Source organism: Meleagris gallopavo, chromosome 5, assembly GCF_905368555.1.
Source record: "Meleagris gallopavo chromosome 5, MGAL_WU_HG_1.1, whole genome shotgun sequence".
NCBI classification, from domain to species: domain Eukaryota; kingdom Metazoa; phylum Chordata; class Aves; order Galliformes; family Phasianidae; genus Meleagris; species Meleagris gallopavo.
The window spans coordinates 5,491,044-5,506,384 of NC_139408.1; the positions used below are offsets into that span (position 1 = coordinate 5,491,044).

The 15,341-nt window shown below is 43.9% G+C and overlaps 1 protein-coding gene across 1 annotated transcript; it reads right to left on the reverse strand.

Moving 5' to 3' along the window:
* Window positions 1–313: 313 nt before the first annotated feature.
* IVD (isovaleryl-CoA dehydrogenase) lies at window positions 314–15,320 on the reverse strand. The gene is made up of 12 exons (XM_010710854.4): window positions 15,127–15,320; window positions 12,384–12,473; window positions 9,638–9,689; window positions 7,710–7,879; window positions 7,246–7,339; window positions 6,680–6,816; window positions 5,876–5,972; window positions 3,188–3,281; window positions 2,448–2,529; window positions 2,080–2,184; window positions 1,148–1,220; window positions 314–1,037 (listed from the first exon to the last, which is right to left on the reverse strand). Exons 1-12 carry the CDS (start codon window positions 15,265–15,267, stop codon window positions 904–906), a joined length of 1,269 nt encoding a protein of 422 aa, XP_010709156.3. The 5' UTR covers window positions 15,268–15,320; the 3' UTR covers window positions 314–903.
* Between the last annotated feature and the right edge of the window lie 21 nt (window positions 15,321–15,341).

Genomic DNA, 15,341 nt, shown 5'->3' on the forward strand with positions numbered 1-15,341 from the left:
TCTTGCTTCATCTTCTTCAGCCAACCATCAGCAGAGCAAGAATGCATGCTTTTGCCAAAAGAACAGTCTTCAGAAAAAGGAAAAAAAAAAAAAACAAGAAAAAAAACAAATAACCCCAAACCCAAAAGTCAGCCTCCCCCTGCCTGCTTCATTCATGGATGTCACAATACAGGCCTGACGTTTTAACTGTTCCTGGAATGATGGATGGCAACACTGGTGGATGAATAACACAGCAGGAGGCAGTCCATCAGGGAGGCAAAGGCTTTGGGCTGTGCTAAAATATCTTGAGAAGCAGCAGGACTAGGAAAGGAAGTATGCACAGAAACAGATGTGGTATTTTAATGAAATTTTAAGATCATCACCTTAAACACTGGTTGGGCACCCACGATGTTCAAGCATTCCAAATGGCTGCCCCCACAATGCAGTCGGTGTCACATTCCCCAAAACAGAAGTTATTCATCCCATTGGAAGATCTCAATGGGAAATCTCTCTTTCCAGTGGCAGCATGCTAGCTGCTAGCTATTAATGGCACACCGTTTTAAAAAGAGAACTAAAATCATACCCACAGACATTTTTTAGATCGAGTTTCTGAGTCAAATCCAAGCAATGGCTTTCCCCTGGTTCCAGCCACGCTGACTGTTGCTTTGGTTGCCATATGTCCTGTGGATGAACCTCAGCTTGGCAGTGCTGAGATTTAGGATGGCTTATGGACAGGATGAATCAGGCTGATCACAAGAAGAAAACAAATACATTTTCCTTCTATTCTGCAGTCTGATTCATCTGATCACGGAGCAGACTTCACAAGCGTCAAGACAAGAATCACAGAAGAACAAAGTTGTGTGCTCCAACCTCTATGTGAAAGGCCTCGTGGTGCTCAGCGGGCTGCCCCTCCATTGCTGGAGGTTACTTGAAGGCTGCATTGAAGGCCCTGCCAATGACCAGCCTGCGCACCTCGCTGGTGCCAGCTCCGATCTCGTAGAGCTTGGCGTCACGCAGGAAGCGCCCCATGGGGTAGTCGTTGATGTATCCGTTCCCACCTACGATCAGAACCAAGGCTCAAGTTATTGCTTTTTCTATCATTTGAGGGGCTGAGAGGCCTGCTCCTGCAGTCTCCCAGAATAACACACTGGCAGTGACTGTGCCTTACCGAGACACTGGATCCCATCAAGAGCCACCTGGGTAGCACACTCTGCTGAGAAGAGGATCACTCCAGCACAGTCCTGCGAGAAGAGACGCAAATAGTGACAGAGGCACAGAAGGTGTCACCTGCCCTTTTCCCCCCATCTGTGCTGCTCTGACCTTTTCATTCCTCTACAGACATCTGCTAACAAACCTGAACCACTTCATCACAAAGGCACAGGATTCATCCTCTGCAAGCAAGAAGCTGACACCATCTTTCTGTCACTTTTGTCAGACTACATGAAGGTAGAAAATAGAGTGCAGCAGGGGAGCTGCTCTGCCTCACAAATGGACATCATACCCCCTGGAGACCAACATGATTTGATTTGGGATGCAGGGCTCTGCTCTGCTAAACGCCTGGTTCTCTCCCCCAACAGACACACGGCGATATGTCAGTTGTGTCAGTGACAACACCTCAGGATGACAGCCATAGCCCCTTACAGCTGGCAGGGTACTGTGTTTGGCCTTCCAATAAAACCTACCCCTTCTGCTACATCTGTTCCCTTGCACAAATACAGTTTATTTTTCTTGTGTTGTGGGGCTGGGGAGGGGAAAACAAACACTTGGAGAACTCTGACTGAGTCATTTTAACCCCCAGTATGCCCACACTGCTCATGATGAGGAACCAGGCTGTCCAGCAAAGCAGTGGAGTTGCCATCCCTGGAGGTTTTCAGAAATGTGGAGATGTGGCACTGAGGGACATGGTTGGACTTGATGATCTTGGAGGTCTTTTTCAACCTTAATGATGCCATGATTCTATTCAGGAACATGGCTCAGTGGGCACAGTGGTAATGGTTGACAGTTGGATTTGATGATCTCGGAGGTTTTTTCCCCCCAAGTTTAATGATTCAATTGAAGGAAGAGAATTCAAACACAACCCACATGGAACTGCAAACTCACCTTTGCATTAAAGTGGCCCTGGTCACAGGCTTTGGCCACGTTGTAGACATACTGCCGGCAGGCCATCAGCCGAGTGTACATATCAGCCATTTTGCCCTGCATGAGCTACATGTTGCAGAAGAAAAGAGACACACGTTGCAGCTATTGAAACTTAACATGAGTCCACAGGGATTGAGGGGAAATTGTTTTCAGCTTGAGCTCTGGAAATCAGCTAGGATCATACAATGCATTCCCCACGGTCTCTCAAAAAATCAGTCATAACTCCAGGCCACCTTCCCCATGGAAAGCCCTCCCAATACAGAGTGCCCCATCTTCTCTTTAAGAAGAAGAAAAAGGCAAATAAAACCTCAATTCTTTTTCTATCTCACCTGGAAGTGGCCAATTCTCTGTCCAAATGCTTCTCTTACATGTAGGTATGGAATTGCATGGTCAAGAACAGCTTGCATGAGTCTGAGAAAAGCACAGATAGGAAGAGGAAGACAACAGAATAATTAAAATACAGATTGAGCTTCCAAGACTTAATCAAAGGCAAAAAGGTTTTCCTACCTAAGAAGATATGGTGCTGTCTTCCTATAGCTCCACTCAAACAATGCTAAGAATGAATTCCAAAAGCCCATGTTTTCTTCATAGTGCGCTACACGCTCATTTGGGACATCCTGTGGGAGGGTTTTACTTTCTTAATTCAGGAGAGGCTTGAAGAGCCTTCTTACACCTGCTGCTAGGACGGTTTGTGCTGCCTTGTGTCTCCAGAAGACCAACAGAAGGGGCGTGAGCCAATTTTGTAAAAAAAGTGTAGACAAGATTAAGAATGATAAGAAATCCTCTTTCTGCTTTGCAGATGATAGTCTGTCCATACGAGGGTTTTAATGCAGAAAGGAGCACAAGGAAGGAGACAGAAGGACTGTAAGGTAAAAAAATGTTTATGCCAAGATCACCATACTCAAAATCGTGGTCTGGATGGCAAGTCCATGGAACCACCTCGCTCATGCTACACTGGAAGGCAGGGATTCCCAAACTTTCCTTCTTGCATTGCTTCTATGAGGAATGGAGAGGTGATATCAACCTGGCTAGGTGATCTTACAAACTATGAAAGGTGTCAAACCCTTACCCCAGTGGCCCACCAGACAGCACGAGCCTCTCCAGGTCCAACCCGCTCATCAGAACATAGACTCCTTTGCTCAGCTTCCCCAAGATATTTTCAGCTGCAATCAAAGAAAAATGATTTACCTGTGTGCAAGCCTAAGATAAGCCATTGTTTGAGGGTCTGTGTTCTCTGGGCAAAAGATTCAAACCCTCACTTATGTTCACCTTACCTTCTGGCTTGAGACACATTCAGGATGAGCTAAATAGACTGAGTTTTGGTGCATACACTCCCTACCACTGAAACATCTTAATCCAAACAAAGCCGAAAAGCAAAAGGCAGTAAAGAGTTACAAAGAACATCTTGTATTATATTGTATAATCTACAATTGCTGTTATTCTCTATCCATGTTCTAGACAGCAAGGAGCACTCCAGAGACCTCTCAGTGTAGTGTTTGTGTGAATGGGAGATTTAACAGCCTTGGAGGGCAAAATGGGAGCCCTCTTCTCCATCTCATCAGTTTGTATCTAATCCAATCTGACAGTGACCAAAAGCTGTTACCATCTGATGTCTGCTGAGGAGGGATTTGAAACGAATGTGAATCCTAGTCTGATATGCCTAGATCACCTCACTGAGCATTCCTAATAAAGGAATCAAAGCTTACGCAGGCAACCAGCCAAAGCTCACCACTTAGCATGCACCGGGGTTGTCTACATTGGCCTTCTGGGACTAGAAAATGTGAATTCTTGTTATCACCCCTTCCATGCGAGGGACTGAATAGAGCATTGCATGTTACAAACACACATTTCAAAGACAAGTATTATTTCTGTGAAAACAGAACAGAAAAAAGTACATTAGATTAAGAGCTGGCAAAAAGGCTCAAAGCCATGTCTTTGTGGAACAATCTGAAGAACGTACTGATGTTAGCAAACATCAATAGAGATGCAGGACCAAAAGGTACATCTCAGTAAGGTTGTACTCCTACAGGCAGGGGAGAACTTAAAGCCTATCAGCTCTGCTCTGTAGACGGACAGAGATTATCCACTCATCATGCCATAAAGAGGAACTGACATGTGCCTCAGGCTTTGATCACAAGAGATCCGAGAGGTGTAATATGCGATGTGAAAATGAGGCAGGACTTGTGGACACACAAACTCCCAAAACAAACACTCTCTTTCAGTGACAGCAGCCCAAGGACTGCATTGCCTTCTTGTTGAAGAGCATGTTGATGTGCTTTGCAGAGAAGCGCAACCCCTACAGGGGCAGAGACATGTTATTGGAGCTTAAAAGTGAAAGAATGAACCTGGCCCTCAGAAAAACTTCAATATTCCCCTTCCTCCCACTCCCCCCAAAAACAACAAAGAGAAACATTAATAGCAAACATTACTTTGAAGAGCAGAGCACAAACTCCAGCATCAGTAATAGTAAAATGAGAAAACTGTTTAGAAGTAATGACATTCTATAGTTTAAAAAAAACAACACCACCATCACAAAAACAAAGAGGACCGAACCAGGGAAAAGGGAAAAGGGATGGATAGGTATGTAGGAAGCTGAGAAACATGTGCTGATTGCACAAGGAAGGGCAAGTTTGCTGGCTGCACATCACAAAGAAACTCTGAGGTTCTGAACCAACTTTTACCAAATCAATATGACCAAATGAATGCAGGGACAACACTCGGTATGAGAAAAAAAACACTCAGTGGAGCATGGCTGACAATGAAACCCATATGTTTTAAAGCAGATGGAATTGCAGTGCTAGAGGAAGACATCTGAGAAAAAGATTCTGCAGACATATGAAACAACATCAAACTGGTTCAGTTTCCAAGGTAGAAAGAAGATCAGAAGTAGCATTAATGGCCAGAGCGCAAAGCGCGTTATCTTTCAGTGGTGCAGTGATGTCTTTCTTCAAGTTATCAGAAAATTGAAATCTTGTTACCATGAGAACACACTGTCCTGCACAGTTGATTACCCAGATGATAATTTGAAGTCTCAGGTACTGCCCTTTCTGATTTCAGACTACAGGGATCTGGTCAAGTTAGAAATGTCAGATTTCAGCTGAAACTTCCACATTCTGAAAGCAGCTGTTGCTGCTGTATGGGGAGCGGCTTCCTCTGCAGATATGCAATTAGGAGTTGCAGGAGTGCAGATAAGGGATCTCCTCCACTTGCTATATAGTGGCTGTGAACTTTCTATCAGAAAAAAAAAACAAATCAACAAAACAGCCAGGGAGTAACAAAAACAGCCACTACAGTTGCCCCTGTTGTATTAATGATGGAAAGGATGTTTTTTCTTTAAGGCCTAGACACCATAGAATTGTTATAAGTAAAGCAGAAGTCTCTCTCAGGTGATCTTCTGTGATTTTGGGGAAAAGAAACTTTAAGACAAGTAAGTTCTCTTACTGATCAGATGGGAAGCTCTAGCAACAGCAATCAGAAGTTTCTTTGGAAGCCTCATACAGGTTTTGTGTACGAGTCAAGTCCCTGAGGGAGAAGTGGGAGCGATCCAGCACAGGATGTGTTCACTCATGGAATCCATCAGACTGCAATTTCCCAACTTCACCAGCTCTCTTGTGAGGCTGCTTAAGAGCAGGGAGCCATCCACAAAGCCCTTTGGATCACAGTCTGAACATGCACGCAATCAATTAACTGATTTACCTAAGCAAGAAGAGAGTGCAGCGCCCCACATGCATACTGCCACAATTTGGAACCAACTCACCAGGGATCTTACAGTCCTCAAAGATCAATTCACAGGTGTTAGACCCTCTCATTCCCAGTTTATCAAGCTTCTGTGCCGTGCTAAAGCCTGGCATTCCCTGCAAAGCCAAGACATCAAAACTAAGGATTACAAGCACTGACAGTGACAGAACTATGCTAATCTCTCCGTCTGGTAAGTCCATCAGAAAATTTACTGATCTCTGAGAGTTTATTTTATTAGAGCTTCCTCATGGGAAGGAAGATGTGCAGAGTGTAGTCTCAGTTAACTAAAAGGGAAGAAAAACCCCGGATTCCTGTTTCCCAAGGGCTCCCTATCCAAAAGATTCTGATGATTTTTGCCTGAGTGTTCGGGTTGCTAGAGGATTCCAAAAGGGCAGCAAAAGAAAAAGGGAGAAAAATGAATAATGTTATTTGAACATCTTGGTATTAAAAAGAAGGCAAGAATGGAAAACAGGTTAGTAGGATATTTATAGAGCCTCCAACACCTCTGACAATTCTGGGCAACAAGCAAGTCCTTCTTTACACAGATCTTGTCCTTTCTCTCCATATCTCTAGTCCAAAAGACTGCGTGCTTGCATGCCCAAATCCAGGAGCTGACAGCTGCCAGTGCAATATGCCATGTCACTGGGGCAGAGGACAAATCTCATGGGTTTATAAGGTTCAGGCAGGGAATAGTTTGTCTTTGAGCAAGGGACTGACAAATACTGAATTGGTTTCTAAACAAACCACTTAGTGTGAAGAAGGTAGCTTTAAAAGCATACCAAGATAGAATTGTGAGAATTATTAAACAGTAACTGAAACCTACCTTCTCCACAATGAAAGCAGTTATCCCTTGGGAGGCTGGAACAGCATTAAGGTCAGTTTTAGCATAAACGATGAGAACATCTGCATCTGGCCCATTGGTGATCCAAAATTTGTTCCCATTCAAAACATAGTAGTCCCCTGGAAGCACAGAGCTGCAGTCTGTTAGTTTGTAATAGATAAACCAACACTTACATCCTCACCCCGTTTATTTCAAGGGTGATCTTTAAGATCCCCATGAACAACATGCACACATCCCTCCCCAAAAAATCAAGAAAACTCATCACCTCCATTTCCAGAGTCCAAAGACAGCTTAATGAATGCCTGACAAACTAAGGCTCCTGGCACTGGTTCCATCACATCATCATCCTCCACCACCATAATCAGAAGTCTATTTGGGATCTTCAACCACCCACCCCGTGTCTTCAGTACCTTGTGTTATCATGCATTGATTACTCTGGGAGGAAGCACAAGGCTGCCAACGTGGCCTGAGAAATGCTGAATGGCATTAGGGAGGTTAGCTTCAGTTTACAGGAGACATTTGTGCTGGAAGCTCACGACAGGCTTTACCTTTCTTGTCTGCCTTCAGCTTCATGGACACAACATCAGACCCAGCATTGGGCTCGCTCATTGCTAAGGCCCCAATGTGCTCCCCACTAATGAGCTGGAAAAGAGAAACAGAAGAACCACCTCTGGCACAACTTAAGGACATTACATCTCATCCTTATTCAAACTAATTCAGTCAATCAGTGCATTTCAACATAAGTCTCAATTATATACTCAATTTTAGTTAATGAAGTACTACTAAGAACTTGGTTCTTACTCTTCTTGTTTCATGGCAAGTAATTAAAGTGATTGCACCGCCCGCATTGAAAGCCAGTGAATGAGGGCATTAAAATACACCTGAGCTGCAATGAAGACAACTTGGGGTCACATATCACCACACTGCACAAGGCTCATTTGAGGAATCAAAAAAAAAAAAGAAAAGAAAAGAGGAAAAAAAGCCCCAATCCTGCCACTTCCCAGCATCGTACCTTGGGCAAGTACTTCTCCTTCTGGGCTTCATTGCCATTCCGCACCAGCTGGTTGATACAAAGGTTCGAGTGGGCTCCGTAACTAAGCCCAACAGCAGCTGATGCACGGGAAACTTCCTCCATCACCAGCACATGGTCTAGATAGCCCAGAGCAGATCCACCATATTCCACTGAGAAGAAAAAGCTTACATGAACCACCACAGAGTACATCATATATGCTCGAGATCCCAGGGGTTGGGCTCAGTCTTGAATAAGATTTGAGACAGTTACAGGAGAGCTCTTGGGTTTGAATGGCACTGTCTCTTGGCTGAGCACTTCTGGCTTTCCCCATCCTCTCTGAAATTCAGTTTTCTCATCTTAAAGAAAACACACATTTGCATACAAACAAATGCAGTCACAACCAAAAGTAAAAGATTTGTTTTACAGGCAAGGAACAAAGGATTGTACTCATAAGAGAAGAACTATAACAAGAGGACAAACAACAGTCAGGGAAGTGATGTGCACTTACTGGCCCTCAGCATGAATGCTGGAGCAAGCAGCAAGACCAGCAAGAGCCGCCATGAGTTCACACAACAGCCACTGGCTTTAGATGCGGCCTTTCTCCCATGTCACTCACTCCGACTCCTGTCTTTATCTGCAGGGCCACTTCACCCTTTGAAATCACCCCAATCAGAGTTTGGGTTTTTACCCTCAATATCCTGAAAGATGGGTTTATCTTTTTCTGACATATACTAAAACAAAAGATTTTCTACTTGTTCCTAAAGTGCTGCTTGGTTGGGTGTTACTGTCACATGCTAACTCTACCTCCTACAGCAAAACCAATGCCATTAGAGAAAGCACACACAACAACACAATAAGAAATGGAACGTTTGGATCAGAAAGGTTTTAGAGCTGAATCTCAGAGGGAATCAAAACAGACAGCACTCATGAGGGAATGGCTTATTTATAGTGTGGGAAATTGCTGCAAGCCTCAGGCACAACATCAAAGAATAAAGAAGGTAAGAGTGAGAAAAAAATAGGAGCAGCAGTAAATTGGGAAGAGTAAAGAGAGAGAGCAGGAAGAGACTTCCAGATTCAGTGCTACTGAAAGAAGTGCAGAGGCATTATTTCAAGGTGCTGCTGTTCAGCTTGCTTCTGCAGAAGCCTTTGCACATGCACATGTAGAAACAGAGCTTATGAAGGGGAAATAAAGGCCCCATTGGCTGCTTTTCAACACTAAGACTTCTCATTACACTGTGTGCCTCAGTAATCTGTAATGTTAATCAGAACACTTTTCAGCTAACCTGAATGAGGCTGAGGAAGTTTACCCTATTTTTTTTTTTTTTTTAATAAAGTTCTGTGTTGTCAGTTCTCCATTAGCAATCACAGCTTTCCACAATGTCTTTTATATCCTGTAACTTCTCTGATTAGAGCTGGATGTTTGCTCTGAGATACTTTTACCTGTAGCTCAAAATTTACAGCAAATGGAAGCAACATACTCAAGTTGCACGTGTTATAGCTAAAAAAAAAACATTTCTGAGTAGTCATTTTTAACTGTAAAAGCTATTTTGTTGCTGTCCAGAAGTCTTCCGAACCAACTTGTTGCTGAAGGATAAGGAAAGTGCCCAGTTTCATAAAACATGAAAACAGGAGCTTCTAGCCAAAAACAGCCACTGCATCACAAACAAGGATGCACAAACTAGAAAGGCCACATTTAAGTGGTTTCTTCACTGGAACAGGTTGCCCAAGGAGGTTGTGGATGCAATGGAGGCATTCAAGGCCAGGCTGGATGTGGCTCTGGGCAGCCTGGTCTGGTGATTGGTGACCCTGCACATAGCAGGAGGGTTGAAACTACGTGATCATTGTGGTCCTTTTCATCCAGCCCATTCTATGATTCTGCAATTCTTCTGTGTGAAGCATCGCCTGGCAGGTGGTGAGAGTGGACTTACCAGGAGCTGTGATCCCCAGAACTCCCAGTTCCCCAAGTTTCTTCCAGAATTCCTACAAACACAGAAGCAGCAATCAGGCCAGTGGGAAGAGAAGTAGCTCCCTGGACACATGGATTTACCTTGTTGGTGTGAGACCTCAGAGATAAGCACATCAATACCAGTTCCTCCTGCAGCAGCAGCTTCACCCTTCAGACTAAGAACCCACACAGCTTTAAGGACATTAGTTATGCTACAATCTGTTGACTGAAGGAAGGTAACTCATAAACCTAAATTTAATTTGAAGCAGACGGGTTCTAAGATTTTATACATGCCCAATTTAAGAATTTAGATGAATTTAAGCCTCCTATTAACTTCAAAAACTGCACTTTTAGATCTTCTTATGCTGTATCTAGCTAAAGATAATTTAAGACATTAGGATTTAAATTTGTATTTGCCTTTTACCTCATACAACCTTGTCGCACTGTGTGGGTCTATTAGCCTGTGACTGCTGCAAATAGCAGATAGCACAAGTTATCCACAAGCGAGACTCTGGAAAACTCTGAGAAGAGTTGCAATCGCTGAGCAATTTAAGACTCTTTCAGTCAAACAGAAACTGGTATGGAAAGCCAAGGAAACTTCCTTCTTTAAAATCTCTTCGAAGGAAGTATTAAAGTTGAGGCAGGAAAAACAACTACTGAGGCAGGCAAAGTTTCTGGAAGAGCTATAAGAGCTGGCCTTCTGGTGAGCGCTTCAGACTTGGAGATTCAGATCCTTTATCTTCATAAGAGCCACTCAAGCACATGAACTTCAGTGTTTTTGGATACCTGATGCACATGGGAACTGGATAAAGTTGTTGTGTATTGCTGGACACACACCCTACAAAGCTCATCTGCTATAGGATGGGCTGTATTCCCTGATTTTCCTTTGCTCCTTTCCCAGATTTCTCCTTCCAACAAGACCACTGCATAAGCAACTGCTGCTCTGTAGCCACGTGATCTGAACTCTTCTAAACACGGAATTGTTAGCACTGGAAGGGACCTTTAAAGGCCATCTAGTCCAACGTCCCTGTAATGAATAGGGTCACCTATAGCTCCATCAGGTGCTTAGAGCACCATCCAGCCTGACCTTGCATGTCTCCAAGAAGGGGGTTTCCATCATTTCTCCAGATAACCTGTGCCTCGCAATCCTTATCATAAAACACATTTTTCTTATACCCAGTATAGATCTCCCCTCCTTTAGTTTGAAACAAGTTTCCCCTTGTTCTATCAAAACAGACCCCTCTAGAGAGTCTGTCCCCTTCTTTCTTTTAGCCCCCCTCTTTAAGACCAAGGCAACTTGCCATCTTTCTCACAAGCATCCCTGGTAGCAATGACACTGCTGTCAGCATGGCAAGAACAGCCATCGCCTTTTTTATTGTAGGACAGAAATAAAATACTTACAGATATGCTTTCAAATGAGAACAATTGAAGAGAAATAAAAAATCATAGAATCCCACTAGAATCATGGAACGGTTTAGGTCCCTTCCAACCCAAACCATTCTTTGACTCTCTGAATTCATCAGTTTCAGTACTTTTATGCTAACAAAACTAGAAGTTGCTTCCACTGACCAACAATCTGAAGTCTCACCACAGGAGGTTCAGACTGGGTATTAGAAAAAAAATCATTCATGGAGAGAGTGGTAAAGCAACAGAGGGCTGCTCAGGGAACTGGTGGAATCCCCATCCCTAAAAGACTGTAAGAAATGCGTGGATGTGGTACTAAGGGACATGACTCAGTAACATGGCTTTGGTGGGTCAGGTTGACAGTTGGACATGGTGATCTTGAAGACCTTTTCCAGCCTAGATGATTCCGCAAGACACAGAATCGGCAGCTGACACACAACATAACACACACATCAGCTGTGCCTACCACAAAGCATCACAGAGGAAAAGGGAAGCCGTGAGTAAATGCAGCAGGGACAAAACTACCAAGGGCCACTTTTGCTGTCGCTTCAGACTGTGGGGTCTCCTCCACTGTACAGTGGACGTGCAGGTAAATGCTTGTTATCTATGAATAGCCTCAAGACACTTCAAAAGGTATTATTCAATAGCACTGGATGACATCTGGTGCGCCAGACCAAACCTATATAGTCAACTTCAAAGCTACACATATATCCCTGAAAATATCAACATCAGAGCTCTGAGAGATCCTAGCAGATGTTATGAGTGTCTTAAGTCTTGTGGAGCTTATGAAAACCAATAGTGAGAGCTCTCATTTTCATCAATCAAATCTCCCTATTGCACACAGTTTGTTGCTTCTGTTAGGAAGAAAACTTCCAGCTCAACAGTCAAACAGCCCTACATTTCCTGCATTTGCACACATTTCCAAAGCAAAATGGAGAGGAGACTCGGATATCCAAGAAAGAGTTGTGCACAAAATGAGCCTAGCAGGGAGAGTGAAAAGCACACATCAGAGGAGTCTTTGAAGAGAGCTAGGCATAAATGCCACAATGAAAATCTAAACAAGACCATGATCAATCCACCTCTTTTTTTTTTTTTTTTTTTTTTTTTTAAATTAGATGCTGGCTCAGTTCTTCCTCAAGTTGTTCAAAGTTATCAAAAGAAGAAACAGGAAATCAAAAAACTTTTTTTTTTTTTCCTCTGCTGCTTTAAAGTCTGAACAGTTGATGCATATCTTCCTGTGGTGCAGACTGAGTCTTTGTCTAAACTTACATACAGATCAAAGTACAGACTACCATCTATTTCATAGGCACACATCAAATACTTACCCGCATGCCTTTAAATTCATTCTCCTGGTCAATTTGTTGGGCCTTTGGAGCCAAATGCTCTTGACAGAACTTTGTCATGGTCTGTCTAAGCTGGGAAAAGAAGTCAGGAGAAATGCATGCGTTACACTCCATCAATCTATCATCATCATCTCCTTCCCTGGGATACTCCCAGCATCCACCACTGGGTAATTCTATGATCTCAAACCCACAAAACACAAAATCATAAAGGCTGTTAGCTGAAATACAACACAAAAGGCCCTGAGCTTTTTGAAGAGTGGATTTAACAGAAATCCTTCTCTTAAGTTCTCAAGAGGGAACTGAAGTTCCCCTTGATATCCAACCTAAAATGACACATGAGATAGACACATGCTACTGAACTATTGCCTGCCTGCACCAGGACTCCAGAGGACGTTTTAGGAAACTTTCAAAGTTGACAAGCAGAGCTTATGATTCATTATCCTCCTTGAGTACTTGCTTAGCATTTCATTTAATTTTACGAGCATGTCTGCAGTAAGAACATGTGTTAAATAACAAGTGTGGCTTATCAGGCTGGGACTATATGACCTATCCTGATACCTTTTATAGAAGAAAAACGTCATCAAATCAGGTATGCTACTTGTTCTAAGTGTTGAAATAAAATAAATTCAGAGTATTCTCCCAAATTTTAAGGTTCATTTACTTACATGCATTTTGCAGAAGTCTGTATATATTCCAAATAAACTTAATATCTTAAGTGTTTATAATAAGAAGACTTTAAAAAAAAAAAAGTAAAGATGTTATAGTAGAGCTTAAAAATCCATTTTTAACTCTTGGTTCTTTATTCCCTTACATTAATGTCAGTGAAGAAACTTTCTGCTGTTTAACCAAAACATTTAGAAGGGACAGATGCAGCAAAGCAAAATCTGCCTAGTCTGCTCTGCCTTTCTCCCTTGTTTCAAATTAAAAAAGATATGTTAGTTGCCATGGCTACCCAGATCCTGGATTCTAGTACCACCAAACAAGTTTATCCCTCTCTGGTAGACTTTTTTTTTTTTTAAACCTTAATGTTTCCATCACGACAGAGTTGACAGCAGTAAACTTGACCATAAAAATTGGACAAAGAAGAAAGTTTAAACACATCCAAAACATACTTTAATCAGAGACTGGAGGCTGTATTCTGACAGGCATCTAAAACACTTTAAAACAGCTTATATAACAGTGTCAAGTGCTTTTAATGCATAGATTAACCGACATTACCAAAGATCTATTTATGGTCTTTACCTAGCTTCTCTGTAAGAGACATATAAGTTACAAGACTACTTTCACCTTTTTATACCTGCTGAACACACTGAAACATCTTTATCAAGCTGATAAAGATATAAATCACAAAAACCAATAAGGTAAGAAAAAAAAAAAAAGTGGTAGTATTATTGCAGTACCACATTCCTCTACACTTCTCTGCCCAGAGAAGCTGTGGGTGCTCCATGCCTGGAGGTGACTAACAGCAGGCTGCATGGGGCCATGGGCAACCTGATCTGCTGTGTGGCAACCTGCCCACAGCAGGGCAGGGGGAGCTGAGGAGGCTTTGAGGTCCTTTCCAACCCAGCTCCAGAACTGAGAAGCACAGAGGAAAGTTTCATTGGTCTGGACGAACCCTTTTAAGATACTGCCACTATCTCGGGGCAAGTGAGAATAGCAGAATATAGAATGGCTTGGGTTGGAAAGAAACTCAAAGATCATCAAGTTCTAAATCTGCTGCCACAGGCAGGGCTGCCAGCCACTAAATCAGGTACTAGAGCAGGTTGCCCAGAGCCCCATCCAACTTAGCCTTGAACACCTCCAGGGATGGGACATTCACAGCTTCTTTGGGCAGCCCATTCCAGTACCTCACCACTCTAAGCAAAAAACTTCCCACTGACATCTAATCTAAATCTTTCCTTTCTTAAAGCCATTCTCTCTTGTCCCTTCACTACCTACCTGAATAAAAGGATTATTTCCCTCTTGTTTATAAGCTTTCTTTAACTATTGGAAGGCATTGGATGGCATCCTTTCCTTCTGTTGTATCAACTGCACCACTCAGCTTGGTGTCATCCACAAACTTGCTGAGGGTGTACTTGATCTCATCATGTATGTCATTGATAAAGATGTTAAAGAGCACCACCCCCAGCAGAGATCACTGGGGGTCACCACTCATCATCATCCTCCACCTGGACATAGAGTCACTGACCACAACCCTCTGGCTGTGACCTTTCAACCTATTCTTTATCGACCAAATAGTCCACTCTTTGGATTCATATTGCTCCAATTTAGAGGCAAGGATGTGGTGTGGGACTACCTCAAAGGCCTTGCCCACATTCAGCATACTATGCTGATGCTAACACAAGGCTGTAAAGCTAAGAACTAACATACTCAAGTTTTAGGTCCCCCATTGGCCAACAGAGAGCGCTAGAGGATCCAATTTCTTTGATGACTGCACCTCTGATCCAATCAGCTCAATCCGAGTGCAGCAGACTCGTTTACCTAAAAACGCAGCCCGCGGGCTGTGCCACCCATCTCACACAGCTCCCGGACAATCTCTCCGCGGGGCACGGCGGACACGTGTCAGCAGCGCACTACTGCGGATTGGCCAGCTCCTCGCAGCCTCAGCCAATCAGCGCCCTCCAGCCCTGACACACCCCCTCCCCTCCCCCCTCCCCCCGAGAAAGCGCTCCGCCGCGCCGGGCCCACGGACAGCGCGAGGGCGCACAGCCGGGACAGCGCCTACCTGCCGCTGCTCGTCGCTCAGCCCATTCACCGTGTCGTCCACCACCAGCCCCGCGCAGCCTCGCCGCAACAAGGCTTGGCGCTGCCTGGCTCCGCGCAGCGCCGAGCAGAGAGCGGCTCTGCCCAGCACCGCCGCCGCCATGGCTGCCCCGGGCCGGTCCCGGCGCGCAGGCGCGGCCCTGTCCCGGGGAGAGCCCCGGCCCGGCCCGCCCAGTG